The following is a 22,224-nucleotide window of genomic DNA, read 5'->3' on the forward strand; positions in this document are numbered from 1 at the left end:
CTCTTGGCCACTGCCTAACTGCCCCCCCTTCAGGAATGGGCTGCCCATCAGAAAATGAAAGTCACAGAATACATAAAAGCTTCTTAGGTAATATACAATGGGCTGGATCCAGCTCTTCCATACATAAAGCAGGATCATGGAATCCTTGAACCCATTAAAAGTCACTTGGAAGGGTCTTGTAGATAACAGCAACCTAGTAGACATTATATACTTGGAATTTCAAAAGGCTTCTGACAAGGTACCTCACCAAAGACTCCTGAATAAGCTTAGCAGTCCTGAGATAAGAGGATGGCTCTTATTATGGATTAAAAATTGGTTAAAAAACAGGAAGCAAAGAGTATGAATAAATGGAGAATTCTCACAATGGTGGGAATTAAGCAGTGGGGTCTCACAAGGATCAGTATTTGGGCTGGTTCTATATCGTTTATTCATAAATGATCTGGAACTAGGGGTGTGTAGTGTAGTGGCCAAGTCTGTGGATGACACAAAAGTATTCAGGATGATGAAAACCAAGGATGATTGTGAAGAGCTCCAGGAGGATTTCCATGAAATAGGTGAGTGAGTGACAATGTGGCAAATGAAGTTCAGTGTTGGTAAGGTGACACAGATTGGAACAAAAAATCCCAACTTCAATTATATGCTAATAGGTTCTGAACTTGCTCAGACTGGGGAGAAAATCTTGGTGTCATAGTAGCTCAATAAAAGCATCAATCCAGTGTGCTGCAGCGGTGAAAGAGGCAAGCGATATTGGGGATTATTAGGAAAGAGATTGAAAAGAAAATGGCCAATATTATAATGCCTGTGTATAGATCTATGGTGTGGTCTAATTTGGAATGCTGTGTGCAGTTCTGGTCACCATATCTCAAAAAATGACACTGCATTAGTGGAAGAAGTACAGACGAGAGCAGCCAAGATTACTAAAAAGTTGAAACTCCTTTGCCAGACAGCTAAGGGTGGGGGAACATTAAAGAGAATGATCAGACTATGCCTGGGATAAAGACAGATGACAGAGATAACTTTTTATCCCTCTTTTACTGGTTTTATTGATTTCTTTTACAAACACACGCTGGATGTTGGACAGCCAATAGCAGCATGGTTGCATCCCGTCCATTTACGTGATTGATGGGAATTCCAGGACAAGTTCAGGCATGATGTTACTTATGTCTATATCTGGAGTCTCTATAATGAACGGTTTCATATGGAACCTATGCTGACTGTTATAAAATTTATGTTATTGGTTAATTGTAGACATGCGTATACATTGTATTGTGACCACTGAAGAAGGCCCTATGGGCCGACACAGGTATGGTCTTGGTGGTTTTTATAGTGCAACCAATTGTGCTGTTTTATGTGATTCCTTATATGTATGTAATTTACCTTTTGAGGCTTTATTTTTTAACTCTTAAAAGCTTGATTGCACTTAATAATAAATATATATTTATAATATTAGTTTTAATTATTGTGGCTCAGCCTTCTAGGTTCCTAGTGTGTTTCACAGTTTGGGTATAGCTCCCTTTGCTTTGTTGGTTTCATGTTTATTCGATGGTTTCAGTGGTGGATGTTTCGGTGTAAACAAAAGAAAAAAAGAGGATGCGTGAAAGCATATTTTAATTCTGCTTCCAGAATAGAGGCTGCTGTCCAATTTTCTGATTTTCACAGTGTTATGCTAAGGGTTGCTGTTGACCACAATTACTCTTTTCTTTGGTGAGAAGATGCTTTCCAAGTTATAAATTTGTGGACATTTCTGTATCATTGAGTCTTTGCATTTAGGATCTAAGAGCCAATGAGAGATAACTAGAGATATAACTAGAGCTGAACCAAAACAATCTATTTAATTTTTTGAGTACCTTTATTATTGAGAAACATTATTTTCCCCAAGTATCTTATTAATCAATTCATTCACTTATAAATTTTTATATCTCACCTTTGAAAAGTGATAATTTATTACAAAAATCCTTGTTAGGTTCTGAGGCTGTAAATAAATAAATAAATAAATATTAAATAAATATGGAAATAAATAAATATGTAAATAATAATACTAATAAACAAACAAAATAAATAAATCATGTTTTAATTATAAAAAAGATGAAATTATGTTCACATGAATGATAGCTCTTTATTGTTGCTTTTTGTAGATGCACGTTAGACAACACCATTAGCACTGCAGACACTATGGGTGTTGAGAATGTGATTTATGCATGCTGAACTGTTTACTCTTAATGAACATATTTTAATGGCAAGCGGTCAGAATTAAATATTTTTTTGCTGGCATGCTGGAGGTTGCTTAGGGCTAGAATTTACACTTGGCTGCAATTTGTGTCTTGTTCATTAAAAATCATACATCACTGAGGACCCAAGAAATCACAGCTTCATTATAGAGTATAATTTACCAGACTAGAAGTGTGGCACCTAGGGTTCCTGATGGTGAATCTCTTTGTGAGAAACTCAGTCACAGTTACAGCTTGGTGGAAACTGGCAAGCGGTGTTACTAGAAACTAGAGAATGGATAAACGATATCAGTGCATTTATTGTTATTCACCACAGATTTTAAAACAAGGTAGGGTTTCCCTCCCCCCCAACTGGGAGTCATCCCTAATGATGATGTGATCCACAGGTGAATTGTTCTTCTTGATTCCACAATACATTTTTCTGTGTTTTTGTTGTTGTTGCAATATTTGGCTGAGCCATATTCTCAGAGAATCTCATTTTTTAAAGAATCTCAGTAAGAGATTTTAACTTATTGACAGCTGGAAAATAATTCAGATAACATATATGGTTTCATTTGCACAAATCTTTTGGTCATCGTGTACATGCAAAGTGTTGCTCTCCCTATATAAATTAAGGATATTTAGAGAGGAAATGCAATTTTTTGGTTCCATTTCTGTCTGAGATGCATCGTAATATAGCCTAGCTCTGTGACATGTGCTGCTGTAAAACCTTTCTGCTCCTTTTGGAACAGTCAATGTAGAAGAAGCAAAAGAGATAAAATTACCTGTGTTCATCAAATATCGTAGTGTTTTCACCTAGTCCCATTTTTATTTTTTAAGATTTAACATTAGCTTTGTTTATGGAACAGCAGTGGAAGAAATAAGAACATAGAATGAAATCTTTAAACTTTTTTTCCCTAGGTGAACATGGTCATGTCTCTTCTGGGAATGTTCTGTCCTACAGTATTTGATATAATCAGTGCTCTGGAGAACTATCACCCTCGAATAGCTCTGCGGTGGCAGCTGGGGCGCATCTTTGCTCTCTTCCTGGGCAACCTGTACACATTCATCATTGCTCTGATGGATGAAATCAACCTTAAGGCAAGGAAGGGCATCTTTCCTATAATGTGTGTTTACTTGCAATTTTTGACAAGGAGGTCCCAGGCCGAAATGATGACCTTCAGAAATTTACAAAATATATTTTGTGTGCCCTGCTCTAGATAGCTAGTTATTATGTAGCGTGCAATCCTAAGGGGGGGGGGAAGCTCCTTAGGAGCCTGTGTAACCTCGAACCAGCATAAGTGCCCCTTTAACCTGGGATAAGGGGCACTTATGCAATCTCGGGGGCAAACATGCCAGCGTTGGGGAGCCGTAGAGCTGCGCCAGCCCCCACACCAGTGCAGCCATGCCAGCAGGGAATTCCCAGAAGGGAAGCCTTTGCTGGCATGGGGGGAGTTCCTGGGGCATTCCTGGGGGCAGAGCTGCCTATAGGCTGCTTCCTAACCCACCCCAGGAACGCCCCCTTTCACAAAGGCATGGCTATACCACTTTTTGTTGTTGTGGTGTAGCCCTGTTGATTTCAGTGTGGGATTTTCCTTTTTTTAATGTTTTAAATAGTTTAAATTTCTTTTTGGCGGCCAGAAAGCCTCTGATGAGGTGGTGCAGCTGAGTAACTCCTGGGAGCCATGGATCTACCCCCTTTGAGAAATGGGCTGTAAGTCCCCACTGAAACAAATGGAATGAGTTGAGTCAAAACTAACGTATTCTCCTTTCAATTACAATCAATCACAATTTACCATACTACAACAAGAAGTACATCATATTCACCATTTTGCCTTTTCCATATGGATAAATAGAAAAGGCTTCACTGATTAACTTGAATAATTTTATGCCAATTCATTTCCAATGGTGTGTCCAATAAAACATTACAGTCCAAGACCAAGGACACCATTAAAATAATTAAAACCAATCTTAAATTATCTAAACATAATGAAACAGAACAGCAGTCAGCAACAACAAATTAATAAAAGAAAACAACAGTCCAGGGACAGTCTAAGGACCCCACCCACACAAATGCCTGCATAAACTGACTGACCTCTTGCTAATGCTCCAGGAGAATAAAATTGTCCTTACCAGGCACCTAAACCTCAAGAAGGACTTGCAGGTGCAAAGGTTTATTGAGGGAGTGCCATAGGCATGGTGCCACAATAGAGAAGGTCCACTCAACACCAGATTTACTTCAAAAGGTGGCAATCCATATAGTCTATCTCTTCCAAGTAAGTCTGATGTTGAACAGCCATCATTTGGTAGAGTATTTTCTCCAAGAAAGGAACATTTACAACTGGTCGATAGTTGTTAAAATCATTAGAATCCAGGGACAGCTTCTTCAGGAAGGGTCTCACAGTGGCTTCCTTCTAGTGGTCAAAGCAACCGTCACTCTAAGACATGCATTAGTCCATCACACCCTCAGGCATGATATAATAAGCTATAATATGGAAAGGAACAAGGAAAAACTAGTAGACCAAAGATCTCCATACACTGTGATTTATGATACTAAAAGAAATATGTTTTACCCCGATGTTTCTTAGCTGGAGGAAGAGAAGATTGTTAGGCAGAACATGACAATTTGGTTAACCCATCTATACAATGGGACAATCCCTGAAAACGTCACTTATCCTCCACCACATGTGCATCTTGCTGATGTTCCTAGAGGCCCATGTTGGGAAACAATGGTTGGTCAGGTAATGCCATATTTCTTGTACAACTGTTCTTGCTGATTCTTATAAAGGTATTCGTTGCCCCCCCCCCCAATTTGCATGCCATCATGATGGCAGCTTCTCTGACTGTTCTTTGTTGTGTTCGGAGATGCGGGGCAGTGAAACTCTGCACATAAACATAACTTTTAGGTACAGAGCATGACTTGGATCAAAGGGCAGGTGTCCCATCACTGTCTTTCTGTAACACTGGGATATGAAAGCATCATCTTCTTTCCTGGTGGTAACGGGGATTAGTTTATTCCCAAATTACAGTAGGCCTAGTTTTTGCAATGAAATTGCCCTATCATTTTGGCAGCACAGGCTGACTAAAGAATTATTTCATCCTGATCTGGTTTTTCTGCCTCCCCCCTACCATGATGGCTTAAATTGTCCCCTTTTCCCCAGGAACAGGATTCCAGTTGGCGTTTTGGACTGCTATGAGAGAAAAGAGGGGAGAAAATCACAGTCCATGGGCTAGTCTGTATCCAAGTTGGAACTTTTAACTTGCTGCAGAATTACTTTTTGGAGAAACTGAGCACAAAGACATGACTCTCCCCTCCCCCACCTGGCAAATACACTGAAGAGTGTGTCTCCAAGGGGAAAGGATTTTCATGCCTAAAAGCTCTCTGTATCAAAGCTATGTACAGCTGCAAAGTTTATCAGTGTTACTTCACAGACGACCACTTAAAGAACATCAGGTACAAGTAGGCAACCTGCTTTTCTCTATCTGTGGTGGAAGTGGTACAGTATAAGATATCCACACCCAGAGAGGTACCTGTCAAGACATGCTGTGAGATTTAGATATAAGAGGCCTAAACTGCAATTTCAACTCATGGCCAAAGCAGATGTGACCTAAGAAATCCATGATGGGAATCTCCTGTGGCTTTTCAGAAGGGAAAAAACAGCTGCCTGGAGAATGGGGAGCTGATTGGGTCCATGGCAATGGAAGAAGATTTTTTTTTTTACCCTTCCTCAATATTGTTTCGCCCATCTTTATTGACCTCCTGTAACTTGTACTTTCTGTGTGGAATCTTTCATCCAATCCCACACTCTCCCCACAGTGGCTAGCAGGAATGTGGACTGAGATACACAGATGATTTCTCTAAAGTAAACAATTGGCCCAATTCAAACCCCCCCCCCCAATTGGGATTGATTCAGAGACCGCTGAAAATAGTGTTTTGTGTTCGGCATTTGAAACTTTCACGTTTCAAATACATAACTGAAAATTGGCAGCATATGAATTTAGAAGCACTTTTAAAAAATTAGGCTTCCAGAAAGCAATGCGCACATTAGGATTTTTTTTAAAGCACACTGTGCTGCCCCCCAGGCAGAGTAATAGACTTTCCAGAATGCATAGGTTAAAGCTCATGTTGTATTGGTAATGTGTTAGGAAATAGTACTTTCCCTTTGGGAGAAGTGCATGCTAGTTATTGCAGTTTAGGAACCCCACTAGTCACATGTCTCTGTACTAGTCCACTGATTGGCCAGCACCAATTTGCCCGGGAAAAGTAAGTGCCTTTGTTTTCATTGTTAATGAGACCGGAGGAAGAGAGAGATGTGTGGATTTATTATCTTTTCACGGATAGCTACAACTGGACTGTTTGGATGCATGTAGCCTGCAAAATAAAAGAATGATTTGGGACCAAGTAGCTTCCTGTTGATCACTTATCTCGCAAAGGGCCTAACCAATAGCTCCCTGGCCAGGAATACACACCTGTCTAGCAGCACTCATTGAATATGTTTGTCTCTTTGCAGTCTCCAAGGACTGCTTCAGGTTTGTAGACAAAGAAGCATGTAGTGTGCCAACTATCCATTTTGCTACCTGTAAGTCTGTTTAGTTTCCAGTGTCTGCACACCCAATGTACATGCAATGAACTAGGTCAGTGGTCGGAAAACTCATTAGTCAACAGAGCCAAATATCAACAGTACAACGACTGAGATTTCTTTTGAGAGCCAAAACGCCTTTTAACAACCATTCATGCCCGGGAGGTTTTGTCTTGGATTTGCCGTTCTCTAGATGCACATTTTCCCCATCTGCATTCTCAAAACTCTGCAGGGGGGGCTTACTGTTGTTTTGAGAATCTGGATGGGGAAAATGTGCATGTAGAGAGTACAAATCCAAAAAAGAGAGTACAAATGAATCAAACATGGCTTCGCCCCCTGGGCCCCGACGTTGTCCTCCTCCTCCTCCTCCTCGCCGCCGCCTGGGCTCCTTCCTTCCTTCCCTCCCCGGCCGGCGTGCCATCTGCCCGTCTGCCCGTCCTCAGCGCCTCGGCCTCCTCCGCCAGCCAAAACCAGCGCGAAAAATCCTGCCCGCTGATTGGCTGCCACCGCCCACCTTGGCGCCGCCGGCCCTCGAGCGCCGCGTGCAAAACCCAGCTGCGTTGTGAGGGGAGGGAAAGGGGGGAGGAGGAGGAGGGTGCTTTCCAGAGCCGTACTCAAGGGGCCAGAGAGCCGCATGCGGCTCGTGAGCCCCGGTTTGCTGACCACTGAACTAGGTAAAGAAGTGATTGGTCATGGCAAAAAACTACACATGGTTTGACCTCTTGTTTTGTTTTGTTTTTTTACAAAAAGATGATGTGTATAAGAAATGTTATGCGTTTTGAAAAATAGTAGGCAAAAGAATGCTCTGAACTCTACAGTTCTGAAATGTTACAGAGAAGTAAAGGTCACAAAAGAGGTATTCAGTAAGACTGTTCGGGTGACAACAAACTTTTGTTTGCATGCATAATTCAAGAATAGTGCTTAGGTGCCCCTGAATAATTCCAAGGGTCAGTTTCGACAAAAGCGAAAGATGGCTTTTTTTGGGGGGGTATACGTTAAGCACTCCAACAGAAGAAACAACTGAAATGATTTGCTTCTCTTAAAAAAGGGAAACTCTGTTTCTGCAGGAATTTGTGCGGCTGACGGTCTCTGACACTGTGACAACTTACGTTACAATCTTAATTGGTGATTTCTTGAAAGCTGTCTTTGTCAGGTTTTTCAATTACTGCTGGTGCTGGGACCTGGAATATGGATTTGTAAGTATCCCATTTCTTCTTGCCTTCTACTTTCTAAGCTGCTCATTCTGAAAGTAACCTTATACTAAGTGTTACCGAGTTATGAAAGTATCAGCTTTATACTAATTACTGAATTTTGGTGGATGTACTGGTTGAAATCCCAGAACAGTTTTACTAGGGTACAGCAGTCCATCTATAAGGAAGTTATTAGTAAAGATAAAATTGCCAAGGATATAAAAGGGCAAGCCCTGCTGAATTAAAACCAACATGGTTTCTGCAAAGGTAAGTCATGTTCTTGGATGCACAGCTTGATGTGCCGGGGTGTGTGTGTGTGTGTCTGCGAAGCTGAAACCAATACAGCAAGGGGCTTAGATTCTGTCAAGAGGCTAAACTCCTAGCAGAGTCATTCAAGGCTGAATGGTCACAGCTGAGACACCAGACTAAGACGTTTCCACCCCCTTCAGGAATCGACAGCCACGTTAGCAGAAGAGAATGGGCAGTTCCCATAGTGTAGTAATCAGAAATTCAGCAAACAAAGCTGTTTGAAGTGTACCTGCAGGCCAGGGAAAGCTTAAACTTCTGAATTGCTGCTTGCCACATTGCTGTTGTAGGCACAGAAGCCCTGCCAGAAAAGAAGCTGATTATTGCACTAAGGGCTTCTGCTGATACGGCTGCTTCCTCCTTGCATTTTAAAAACACATGTCGGAGACTGCCCTGAGAATGAAAGTTACAGCTAGGTAATTTCAGACTTTTCTGATCGCAACCTACAGAGAACATCCTGGGTATTACTGCTTCTTCCATCAAATTTTTCGGTCTTCCTGGGGATATGTATCTGCAAACATTTTCTCTTGCTTTCTGACATGCATTTTTTAAACGAGAATTTCCCCACTACCAGTTTTGACTATCATTTTAAAAATCAAGGAGTTTGATTCTATCAAAGCACATACTAAAATGGTAGAAGTAGAATTCTGCATAATGTATGGATTCTTTTTCTTGATTCTGGAGTTTTGTTTATTTGTTCCAGGAAAAGAAAACTGTTTATAATACAGCACAATATTTTTTATTGCAAATCTAAGGGAGTCTGTGATATGTTTTTCTCTTCAGCCTTCTTATTCGGAATTTGATATCAGTGGCAATGTGTTGGGTCTGATCTTTAATCAAGGCATGATCTGGTGAGTAAGCAAAACCAGCCAAACAGATCCAATATAAACTATCTGGGCAAAAACCTGACTGTGAATTCTTTCATATCATGTTCATGCCAGTAGAAATGCAGGAAAATCACACTTGTCGTTTTTGGTCTTGATTGCTCCAGCTTTATGCTAGTGTAGCAGAAAAGAAATCATGACTGGAAGCCTCAAAGTAAACTGGCATAAACTGAAAGTCACCAAATGGTGAATCAGACTTCACCTGTGGAGTGACGTTGAGTGTCACCTTTCTGGCATGACAAAGGGCTGTCCCGGGGCAGTTGTTGCTAGTGTAGGGCAAAGTCAAACTTCAAGAGGCATGTAGGTGGCAACGATGGTTAAATAAATGCAGTGCTGCTTTCCTCTTGCATCTTATCCCAGAGAAAGCACAGGAGATGGAGAAATACACAGTATTATTCTGTTGTTGTGGGTCGACCATTGTTTCAGTTTTTACGAAAACTGTTAAGTGCCCCTCGATGTGTTGCTGGTGATACACTTCGCTCTGAGTTTAGCCAAATGTCTCTCAAAAATAGGGCATGGTTGTTTTCTTTTAAGCTACACCTTAAGTTGTTTTTTTAATCACTGACGGGTACCTAGTTTCTCTGAAGCATGACTCATAGATCCTCATGGCAAAAAAATATTTGATGAGAAACTGTCACTGATGGGCATCTTGTGGGATATGTTATCAGATCTTGGAAAAACAGGAGCTTTCACTATGATAAAAAAGTGTATCAAAGAGATTGATTATGATAGCACATCGTTTCGTGCTTGCTGCATTTTCTGATCTCAGTTTGTCAGTATACCACCACGTGGTTTGCCTGCCTATACCTACTTTTTGACAATTCCTCATATCTCTAGAGCCTTCTTTCTAGCTAGATTAAACGCTAACCCTTCTATAAATGTAAGGCAGAATTTTGAATTTATCATACTCGGAAAAGACTTGCCGTGGTCTTCTGGCTCCATTGACTCGTTAGCTCATGTGCTCTTGGAATGTCATTTCTATGAGGACTTTAGAACGTGATATCTCTCTCCACTTTTAATACATAAATCCAATGCCTCCATGTCTGATATAATGCCTTTTTAATTAAGCGATAGGGATCCCAAGGCTACGCTTGCAGTGGAAAAATTTATCTCAGTCCTTATATCCCTCAAACATTAGATTCAAAACTATGCTGCTCAGGATCAATGGATCATGGCGCTTCTAAGGGATAAAGGAAAGGAAAGGAATCCTTCCATGCAGAATGCCTATAAACTGGATGGGGGAATGTAGATCAAAACTGCCCTGGACTGCCGGCTTCCTGCTGCACAAGGCCTTGCTCTTTTAATTAGCTGTAGATAATTAGCTGTAGATAATTAGCTGTATAAGATTTCACAATGATGAAATCTCATATATGTTGAGATCATCAGGATGTGGGCTATAGGTATTTTTTTACCTATATTTTACTTTCAGTAAAATATGGCCTAAAATAAACTGATTACATTATTAGCATAATAAGGTACCAAATAAACATTGCACATTATACATTGTACATTACTTCACCCGTCACTCATCATCTGATGAATCTCTAATAATATTACCCTTTTTATTTTGAGCATTCCTTTTAGTAATGGTCTTCCAGCAAAATTTAGCTACATCGTAGGAAATCCCCAAACTAGTGAGTGGGCAATATGGTTGGTAATAATGCGTTAGAGAAGTAGACTACTAAGAACAAGTCAATTCAGTGGTGATTAGGGTTGCCATCCTCCAGGTGGTGGCTGGAGATCTCCTGGGATTACAACTGATCTCCAGGCGATAGATATCAGATCAGCTGGAGAAAATGGCCGCTTTGGCAGGTGGACTCTATGGCTAGGGCTGTGCAAAAAAAAAAAAATTGGTAAAATTCGGGTTTATTGGTCCCATTTTTTTCAGGAAACATGAAAAAAGCTGAATTCCCATACCAGTAAATATGGGAATTCAGGTTATTTTTGGGTTTCCCAAAAATTCAGCCATTAAAGCTTATGGGGGCTTTTTGTGGCTGCTGGGGAGAGCATTTTTACAGGTAGAGGTCCCAATTTTTCAGGGTACCTTGAAGGGACTCTCCTTGCAAGAATCCCCATGTTTGGTGAAGATTGGTTCAGGGGGTCTGATTTTATGGGGTCTGGAAGAGATCACCCCCTCCATAGAGAAGCAATGCAAAGCAATGCAATGATTAGATTTTCCCACCTATACATGCAATGGGGTTGGTTTTTTTGCGAAGCTGCTGGGGGGCATTTTTGCAAGTAGAGGTCCCAAATTTTCAGGTTAGCTTGAGGTGACTCTCCTTGTAATTACCCCCATGTTTGGTGAAGATTGGATCAGGGGGTCTGATTTTATGGGGTCTGGAAGAGGTCACCCCCTTCCTCCATAGAGAACCAATGCACCCCTTTAGTCTTCTCCTTCGCTTTGCCCCCAGGGCCCTTCTTACCTGCACCCCTGCCTCTCTTTGTTCCCCTGAGCCAAATTCTGGCTATCTGTAATGCGGGGAGGTTTAAGGGCCTAGCTAACTGTCCTAGACTATGATCAGTCCCTGAGAACTTGTTATGAACCCTCCCCCAAGAAAACTAATTATTATTTTTTGCAAACAAAAAGAGGCCCTAACCTAACCTTCACTTAATAATTTCTGGTTGTTTGTTTGGTTTTTTAAAGAACAACCTGGTGAGCCTGGTCTAGAGACCTGTCTAAGTTTAACCTCTCACACTGTCCTGGAGATGGACTTAGGAAACATTTTAAAAGGAGAAAGTAGTACCTACACTGAGGATACATTAAACCCTATCTAACTCTGTGCTCCACCAATGGATACCCAAGGAACCAGGAGTAGTTTTCTCTGCAAGGACATGCTTCCCTCACTGTTGAACTGTAAATCTAATGCCGGCCGGGCATAATACAGGCCAGGAGGCTTTGGATAACTGTTTGACCTATTTATTTAGAAATCAATATCCCTTGGTCTTTAGACCTAACAGAGCCTAATTGGTAAGAAACTGAGGCCCTACAGCTAGGGTTTAAATTTGAGGGGCCAATGTAGCCCGACAACTTCCTCACAGATCTTATTAATGCTGGTTGTGTGTCTGTGAAGTCACCTCACCCCACTAGACTGCCAACCAAGAGAAAAACGATCAAACTAGCCACTCAGATTAGGAAGTCCAAGACTAAAGCCAAGCAGCCATCTCCCCCCCCCCCCACACACACAACCAAACAATAGAAATCAGTAAATCACCAGCAGAGGTGGCCTGATTCTGGTTACAGAAACCCACCAGCCAACACACTTTAAACTGGAATTAAATTAACACACACAACCAAAGAACAAAACACACTTTTAAACAAGAAGTAAAGCAGGTAGGGGTCAGCCCTGGTTAGTATTTGGATGGGAGACCACCAAGGAATACCAGGGTTGCTGTGCAGAGGAAGGCACTGGCAAACCACCTCTGTTAGTCTCTTGCCATGAAAACCCCAAAAGGGGTCGCATAAGTCGGCTGCAACTTGACGGCACTTTACACACACACAAAGCAGGTAGGAATGAGCAATAACAACACAGTGTTGAAGTGTGAATTCAGTCCCTCAAACTAGAACCCCCCCTGCTTGTAGCCAAGTTTAGAAAATAAGCCCCAAATAAAATAAGAGTAATAATTGGGTCTCAAACTGTTGAATGTCTTCTCTTCTCCTCCAGGCAAGAAGGAAATAATCCAATGGAAGCAGCAGGCTGTAATCCACCAGGTCAGCTCAGGATGAGGCAGCAGGAGCAAAAGCCAAGGTTTTTGCACCAGAACAAACTCTCTCTCAGTGAGCAATGGCCAGTAGAGACCAGGTAGTATATATAGCCTTTGGCCAAACACAGAAAAGTTTGAATGGCAATCCAGCTTCTGTGATTGGCCAAAGAACACTCTTCTCCCAGGTCTGGCCACCGACTGGCCACTGGGAGTTAAAGTCGCCCCTCTCTCCCCCTGTTTAGGGTGTCCACAGCCAAGTAGGTTGCCCCAAGGAGAGCTTTCTCCTTGCAAATGCGGGAAATAGCCGAACCCAGAACAGCCAAATATATTTTCAGCTTATCTGAGAAACGCCCATTTCAGCTGGGCTATTTCCTGCGGTTTTTTGCATCCGGTAAAGCCTGAACCCGGAAAAGCCAAAATGGCATTTTTCGGCCTTTTTCCTGTTTGGCTTTACCAATATGCACAGCCCTATCTATGGCATTATACCCCACTGAAGCCCCTCCTCTCTCCAACCCCCTTAGACTCCACTCCCAAAATCTCTAGGTATTTCCCAACCCAGAGCTGGCAACTCTAGTGATGACACCCATTTAACTCTGTTCATTGGAAAATGGCCCTGTCAATTATATCATCTACTGTTCATCCTCCTTTCCTTCACTGACCTCTATGAAGTCTAAGTAAGTCTAATAGAACCAATAAACCTAAATATTATCAAATATAAGCGAATGCCATTATTTTCCCTATAAGGACTCAAATAATAAAGGCATTAACAAAAATGTCCCTTTCATTTAATTGGTTGGTTTATTAATACCCCAATGTACATTTCTAGTGTGAGTTTCTTATTCTTTCTGGAGTCTACAGCTGTGCATGCAAAAGAGATAATATTATTTATGCTGCTTTGAGTCTAGAGGGAAGGTGGGTTAATAATGCAGTAAAATAGGTGCCCCTTAACTGAATTAGCATATTAAAAAGAAGATCACAGTAGTCAGTGTCTGAAATATTTAATGTTTTGGGTTGAATCCTGTAGCTCTGTGTCATTCTCTAATCATGTGATATAATTGAATATCACATTACATAAGTTAATAATTAATTGATACTCAAACTATTTATCATATTAACAGTGCAATTCTAAGACTGCTTTCTTGTATGTAAGCCCCACTGAATAGACCTGACTAAATTCTGAGTAGACCTGCTTAGGCTTGCTCTCGAATTACATTAGATATTCTTCTGAATCCTTAGGTGAGCTTTCCATAAATGTGTACTAAGGAACTTCAGAACAACTCCCCCCCCCCACCTGCTATCCATGTTTGTAAGACAACTTGAACTAATAAGTAAACTAATAAATAAACTTAGAAACTTAACCAAGCAATGGAGATGTTTTCCCCATAATCTCTAAATTGAAAGATCTTGGAAGTGCACTGAAAAACATTTTCTCTGGTGTCTGTGACTTTGGTAGATGGGGTGATGAGAGGAAAGGAGGAGAAGCCTTTGACAGAAGATTGATGGACTAAATCCCAAGGAAGATGAATTAATTGGATTCTTAACAAGATGAAGCTGGAAGAATTTGACCACCTTGTTGTGGTATATATTTTGTTGCTTTCTTATGACAGGATGGTTTATTGATTGTTTCCAGGATGGGTGCCTTTTATGCACCCTGCCTCCCAGCTATCAACGTGATCCGCCTCCACACTTCCATGTACCTGCAGTGTTGGGCTGTGATGTGCTGCAATGTCCCGCATGCGAGAGTCTTCAAAGCCTCAAGATCTAACAACTTCTACATGGCCATGCTGCTGTTTATTCTTTTCCTCTCCACACTGCCGGTTGTCTACACAGTTGTTTCCGTCCCACCATCTTTTGACTGTGGTCCATTCAGGTTTGTTGCATTTCTTTATTGAATCATGGGGGAAAGCTAAAGAAATAAAGATGTCAGGTGTATTCCTTTGCAACGTAGCTGTGACTCAATCCCATCAAAATAAATGAAATGATTAAAGGCAGCAATCCTGTGCACCCTTGCTCAGCAGCATTGGTATCTTTCCTTAAACTAGATGACACACTAGTGATCCATAGTTGGATCCTCAAGTGTCTGAAATATTCTTTAAAATCAGTCAAGCTGTGGGCAGGGAGGTTTGGATCAGTGTTGTAAATGTGGAAAATATAGCTTTTGTGATTATAGTTAGTATATGTAATTCTGTGATCATTTTAACTAGGAGTAAGTACATCTACTTGGTAATACTTTCTTCTGACTAAGCATACATAGGATCAAGCTGTATAAAAACACTTGTGTGTGTAAAGTGCCGTCAAGTCGCAGCTGACTTATGGGAACCCCTTAGGGTTTCCAAGGCAAGAGACTAACACAGGTGGTTTGCCAGTGCCTTCCTCTGTATAGTGATCCTGGTATTCCTTGGTGGTCTCCCATCCAATTACTAACCAGGGTTGACCCTGCTTAGCTTCTGAGATCTGAAGAGATCAGGCTAGCCTCGGCCACAGTTACTTAAGAGCATTGCAATTGCATTTCAAATTGGGAGTTTGATTGCATTATATTAGACTCCCCACCTATGATCCTTCTTCTTCTGCGTCTACTAACCCCCAGCTGCTCAAAAGTCTATTGTTCCCTCAAACTGTTAAAGTTTAACTTAAGCCAGAGGTAGATAGAAGCTAGACATACTGTAGCCTCTACTTTGATCTTGCCTGTCTCCAGGCACAATGGCCAATCAGAAACCCTGCCGGGCAAAAGCTCCATCTGGCCCCTCCTACTTTCTAAAAATGCTTGGCAGGTGCCAGGAAAGATGTCAGCTGACACCATGATGCCCACAGGCAGTACAATGGGGTCCCCTGCCCTAAGGAAAACTAATGGCTACAGAACAGGTGAGGTGAGCTACTTTTTATAGAAAACCATGGGTGACATCTAGAGGTGGTTTTAGGTAAATGCAGTCAAAGAACCTATGCAGAAGTAGTACAGAAACAGGTAGTCATTAATGGCTTTGGGCCATGAAAAAAAACATAAATAAACTACTGGCCATCTTCTTCTTTCTTCTTCTCTACTAGCTTACTATATGCATTAAAAATTAGAAACCTTTCAAGATGGGCAAGTCGATAAACATATTTTCCCAAGCCAGGATAGTTAAAAGTATCTGTTACCCTATATGGATATTTTAATGTGGGAATCAACATACTGTATTTCTAGATAAAATATATTTCGTACTAGCTACTTTTCCAAACTTATATATTGCTTGGCCAATAAATTAGAAGCAACAATATTTGGGTTGCCTATCATGGGGCAGAAATAACTGTCCATAGAAATTAAGGTGACAGCTGGGATTTTAGCAGAGCTGTGAGTAAGCCTCGTGTGTGCGGCCTCCAGAAAAGCAGGCCATACTTATCAGATGGAGGAAAAAACCCTGATGTTTTCCAATAGTTGAAGCTCATTTTAAAAAGTCTTGCTAATGCAGATACATTTCAGAATTATGAGTCCTATATTGCAGATGGGGATACAGGAAGGCTGGATTGCAACTGAAAGTATGACTTCCAACAGCCCTGCAATTCATTTGTATTCATTGTACTTTACCCCCTTTGCAGTGTAAAATGGGGATCTCAAATCCAACAGCATTTCATTAGTCTTCCTTTCGAACAAGAGGGCAGGAGTAGAGATACTCCATTAATGTGCCTCCTGCTAGACTCTTTGCTCAGGTCTGAGTGCTCATGTCTGATAAATGTCTTCATTTTCAGCACAAGCACAGAGCAGCAGGAGGCACGCAACATGGATGGCATTGTGATATGGGGGAGAAAGTTAGGTGGCTTCATGTGTTCAGGGCTATCCAATCACTTTCCTGACCAAGCAAGAATTATATAGATTTTTGTTTGAATATTATTCTGAAAACTGGGGGGATAATTTGAGTTTTTTTATGAATTATTCTTCTAGGACAACAAGTAGTATTTGTTGGATGTGAGTCTAGCATTCCTCACCATGATCACTCCGTGCTTGCCTTTTGAAATATATAAATATCCTATATCAAAAGTGCATAAGAATGGAGAAGATACACTAATCCAGTTGTAGATAACTGGATCGTTATGGCTGTTTTCAGCCTTTGTCCTTGGTTCAACTGCTCAGCTACATATTTGAGAGCACCGTTTCCAGTCTTGTGCAGAGGGGTCAATTCTCAGGTTTATCTATTGCTTTCACAGCCATGTGTTTGGCATGTACTCTAGAAGTAGTACAAGGTAGCAGAAGAGACTGTTGTGATCCAGACTGCAGGTTGGATCACTGTTTCAAAAGCTCCTCAAAGTTAAAAACTCCCTGCAAAGTGATCACCAAACATAGTAAGCAATTAACTAGGCTTTCTTCCAGCTGAGCAAGTGTTATCTTTGCTTGGAAGGGTTTTTAAACCCCAACATGAGGGATGCATTCAAATGATAGTGTGCTGCTCCCTGACATGATGCATTCTATTTTACCAGCCATATGGCGGAGGAAGAAATATGTGAGTATGGCAGTTGCTCCCCAAACTGATAACATTGTGGCTACCATATCTGTGACCAGCCCAAAAGGAGACACTTTATAGGCTGGAATTATCCCTTCCTCCCTGCTATTAAAAGTGGGCTTGCACCATAATAGTTATGGTTATTACATAGGACTGTATTTGAAGTCACAGCTACTTGTAGGATTGCCAGCCTCCAGGTGGTAGCTGAAGATCTCCTGGGATTGCAACAGATCTCCAGGTAACAGAGATTATTTTACCTGGAGAAAATGTCCACTTTGGAAGGTGGACTGTATGGCTTTATACCCCACTGAAGTTCCTCTCCTCCCCAAACCTTGTCCCTCTCAAGCTCTACCCCCAAAATCTCCAAGTATTTCCCAACCTGGAGCTGGCAACCCTGGCTACTCTTCTGGTATCCCTATAAATGTGATTTGATTAGTGGTGTTTTTATTTACAAAAATGATTTTAATTTATTTTGGGTGTGTTTATCAACAGTGGGAAAACTAGAATGTTTGAGGTCATTGGAGAAACTCTGGAGCATGATTTCCCTGCCTGGTTTCGGAAACTTTTTAATCTCGCCTCAAACCCTGGAGTGATTTTACCCTTCATACTGCTGATGGTGTATGTACAGCTTCACCCCTTTGCTTTCCTGTGGGAACTTGCATTTTCTTCTTCACAGTTAATGTACCTTGATTTCTAAGGCTGTGTTTGTGGCAACTCCCCCCCCCCTTGGTTCATTTAGAGCACAAAAAAATGGGGGTAAGCTACATTAGAGATAATTTGTATGCCTTTGGTGGGGGAATTGCATTACAGGTACATCAGTAACCATAACCACCATTTTTATATTGTTCAATTAACCTGGGTCTGCTGTTGATAGGGCTGCCAGGTCCCCTCACTCCTCCGGCAGGAGACTATGGGGCTGTGGTTGGGATTGCGTGTGTGCGCGTCACTTCTGGTTTACAAACGGAGGTGCTGCCTCGCGAGGGGCCTTTTCCTCTTAGTTTGAGTGGTAAAGCGGCCCGTTACCACTCAAACTAAGAGGAAAAGGCCCCTCGTGAGGCGGCACTTCCGGCTGTAAACCGGAAGTGCCGTGCGCGCGGTGTGCGCGCGAACATGCACATTTGCCCGCTAACCCTCAGTTGGTTGGTGGGCAGAGGGGCGAATTGCCGGGGGTTTGCCCGCCACCACCGGGCACCTGGCAACCCTAGCTGTTGACAACCAAAGGTTGGGTTAGATCCTGCTGAGAAGTTCCACTAATGGAAGGGGAGCAATTTTCACCAGTTCCCCCACCTCCTAGTCTGGACCTCTGACTCCCCCCCATGCTGTTCATGAAAATCCCCTGCCCCCCCGGGCTGGACATTTTGGCCTACATCAGGAGAGGGAAGGCGAGGAAGTCCTACTCTGCTGACAAAAATCTCTTACATCAGCAGAGGTTTTCTAAAGGATTTCCCATGGTTTCAGAGTAATAAAATGAGCTTGCATTGCTGTAACCATTATATGACCCTCCACATTTTGTTTTTCTCATCAGCTTGAGTATCTACTATCTCAACGCTACATCCAAATCCTACCAGTTAGCTATCTTGGAGCTCAAAAAGAAATTGCAAAATGTAAGGATGTTGTACTCAGTGTTGTTAGTTCCTTTTTTTTTCTTGTTCAACGTAGGGTTTCATGAAAATAATTATGGGATGTTTGCTCTATTTCTTACCATCAGCAAGCTGACGAAAATAAAAGGAAGAACAAGCAAAAAGCACAGGAAGCCCGAAAGGCATTAGAGGAGGCTCAGCAGAGCAATGAGAACAACTCAAACAGCACTCAAGGTAAGGAACGGTTTGCAAGCCATTGCTGTCATAGACAGTTTCCTTACTTCACCCCCCTCCTCCATTCTTTGTCTTTTCTGCTAGGACTAAGCTACCCTTTCCTCCTCAAGACAAGTTCCCTGCCTTTAATCACTGCACCTACATGCCTGTATCTTGACATGCAGCCATGGAAGGCACTGAGGGAAAGATCAGCATTTTATTTCATAAACAGAGTCACAACAAGATTGTAAGAGTTGATATTCTTGGTCATGAGGCCCGTATGATATTTTGGCCTCCTTCCCATAAATATGAATGGCTGTCCTGGAAGAAGTGGTGTGTGTGGTCATACAGCTACAAGAACATCCTGTTTTGGGAGCATGTCCAGATTGTCATGGTGCTTGTCATTTGCAATCCATTTCAATCACCAGTCACACTAAGGAGGGGGAGTCTGTTTGAAGGAAGGAAAGGCCAGTGGCCTTGTCTATAGCTATGGATGATGCAATATTTCACATTGTCACCAGGGTTTCAACCAACTCCCAAAGTCAGACAGAGCATGCTGGAATCCAATAGGATCCATACACCTCCAGGAGTGGATTATTCAAATTTGGCCCCTATAAGAAGGAAGTGACAAAACCAACTATACTTTCAACAAGTTGTGATCTGCCCCTGATGTTGGTCTCACCTCAAAATTCTTCACTAGATCACCAGCAGACTGCTCAATACAGAAATATAGATCCAACACATGCTCTTTTGCATGTGTAGGATCTACTATAGCTTGGTATGACGACCCCACTCCTTCCTATTATCTCCCAGTGATCAGTATTTGGTGCTGACGGAGAGAGAGAGGGATCACCTTACTTGTTATTTTCCCAGAGAGTATTATATGGAGATTATTTTTCTCATTCTCCAGTCCCTACCAGATTTTATCTGAGAGAAATAGGACACAAGAGGTGTCTTAGAATTAACAAAGTAAACAGGGAAATGTATTAAACAGTATTCACAAGATGGATTTTGAGGCAAGGCTGAATTGGAGGGAAAGCACAAACACATAAGATTTACTTCACAGAGAGAGAGAGCTTAGTTTAGATTTAACTTAGATGTTACTCAAGTTAAGTTTCTTCAGTTCTTAGGTTACAAGCTTATTTCTGTTCCTCAGAACTCAGTGACCTTAGGCAGATGATGAGAGGGAGGGCATCTTGGCCATCTTCTGGTCACTAGGGGTGCGGGGGGGGGGAAAGGTAGTTGTGAATTTCCTGCATTGTGCAGGGGGTTGGACTTGATGACCCTGGTGGTCCCTTCCAACTCTATGATTCTATGATTCACAGACTCTGTCCCCAGCCTAGCTATCAGGAAGGAAGAGACTTTCAAATCTCTATTCCCAGAGAACATACAGAAGTATGGGGATTTACCAAAATCCCTCTTCCAGTTCTCACTGAACTACCCCACACCAGTGGCAGTACTCTTCCACACCACCCTGCAACCGGAATAGCTCTGTCCCAGAGACTAATTCCCCTTTGTGACCCCCTTTGTGACCTTTCCCACCCAATCTCAATCCTGTCACTCCACAGGTTGTGTGTTCCACTAGCTTTGGCTACACCGAACCCCTTAGGTTCACAGAGTGGTTCACAGCTTCCTGTCACACATGTGCACAAGCTTAGAATCATTCACAGCTTCTTCTCACTGTAGTTACCAAGCTCAGAATCCTCTCTGTCTCTCAGTGCTCAGGGTGTCAGCTTTTTGGCTGCGCCCACTCTTGGTCTCTCAGCTTCTGCTGAAGATTAATGCCTTGTTTGTCACACCTGGGATAGCGCTATCGTCATGACAGCCACAAAGTCCTGAGTATAGCTTAACAACAGCATGGATGTTGAAGTCTTCCAGAACTATTTCACTAGGAATCTAGGGGACAGGAGAACCATGGATGCTGCCCTGAGATCCTTGGAAAAACGGTGGGATAAAAACATTTTAGGTAGAGAGATAAAATCTCCATTACCATACCCAAGAACAGTCCACCAAGCCGGCCAGGTAACCCTCACCAGCTCAGATGTTAGGTCAGAAGGAGCCCTATATATTCCTGGTACCCAATGCCAGGAACACAGAATCTCTGCTAAACCTCCATGCTGGAGAGACACGCCAAAGGGATGAAGAGACGTTAGGATTTTCTGGTTGCCATGGTGTAACTGCTGTCAAATTTGCTACCAAGCATTTGTTAAATGTGGTTAGTTGCCATGCACCAGCTGTCAAACGCGTGTTCTGAGTCTGGGTTTTAAACATTCTTTTTTCCAAAATGTGTTTCAGATAAGCAAAAAGGAGAGAACAATGCCAAGAAAATGCAGGGTCAGCAGCAGAAAGAAAAGCCCTCGCCTGCTGGAGTCCCCAATGGAAACGGTCTTCCCCCAGGCAGTGGAAGAGGAAGAGGCCTGGTTCCTCCCCCACGTATAGCAGTGACACAGTCATCAGGACTAGCAACTATTGCGTGAATGAACATCCTCCAGGAAATCAGCTGAGGATGCCAAGACCACCTTGACAACAGTGAAGATAAACGTTTACTTGATTATTCTACAACATAAGTTCTCCGTAGAATTATATAACTGATAAGGGACTTCAGATACTACTAAAGGGAAGATTAACAGTGTCACAAGGAGACGCAGAGCTGGGACTGGGGCTTGTCAGCTAGTGAGGAAACTGGAACTGGTTTAATGAACCATTTTGGGACTATATTTGGTCAGCATCTGTTATACCCAGAAGATGAGGCAATCCGATCTGGAGACAGCACAGTTTTAAATAGGTAGAGTGTAATAAAGAAGTCCCTTCTTTCCACAGAGTTTCAGCAGCAACCAATTTAACTTACTCCTAGAGCTTCCTTTTTGTCCTTCTAGCCCACTATAAATCTAGAGTGGATTAGGGTGGGGTTAAGCCAGGACAGTCCAAAATACTGGCCTGGATGGAATGGAGTTTACTACAACACAGGACTCTCAATGCTCTCTTTGAGTCTAGATGAGTATGGGGATCCCCAGCAGTGGCTTTATTGCTTGTTACATGGTTACAAGTCTCTGATCAAGCCAGTGGTACCTCCTGGAGCCTGACCTTTGA

General features: G+C 42.1%; 1 protein-coding gene across 1 annotated transcript in view; it reads left to right on the plus strand.

The window, feature by feature from the left end:
• The window catches only part of TMC1 (transmembrane channel like 1), a 62,137-nt gene extending 40,526 nt beyond the window's left edge, over positions 1-21,611 (plus strand). Inside the window, exons 9-17 of the mRNA XM_056848981.1 lie at positions 3,129-3,308; positions 4,796-4,948; positions 7,855-7,983; positions 9,067-9,134; positions 14,500-14,739; positions 17,834-17,959; positions 18,867-18,945; positions 19,050-19,155; positions 21,430-21,611. Coding sequence (XP_056704959.1) covers positions 3,129-3,308; positions 4,796-4,948; positions 7,855-7,983; positions 9,067-9,134; positions 14,500-14,739; positions 17,834-17,959; positions 18,867-18,945; positions 19,050-19,155; positions 21,430-21,611 — 1,263 coding nt within the window. The remainder of the gene's footprint in view (positions 1-3,128; positions 3,309-4,795; positions 4,949-7,854; positions 7,984-9,066; positions 9,135-14,499; positions 14,740-17,833; positions 17,960-18,866; positions 18,946-19,049; positions 19,156-21,429) is intronic.
• Positions 21,612-22,224: the final 613 nt, after the last annotated feature.

This window comes from Euleptes europaea, chromosome 4 (assembly GCF_029931775.1).
Source record: "Euleptes europaea isolate rEulEur1 chromosome 4, rEulEur1.hap1, whole genome shotgun sequence".
Taxonomy (NCBI): domain Eukaryota; kingdom Metazoa; phylum Chordata; class Lepidosauria; order Squamata; family Sphaerodactylidae; genus Euleptes; species Euleptes europaea.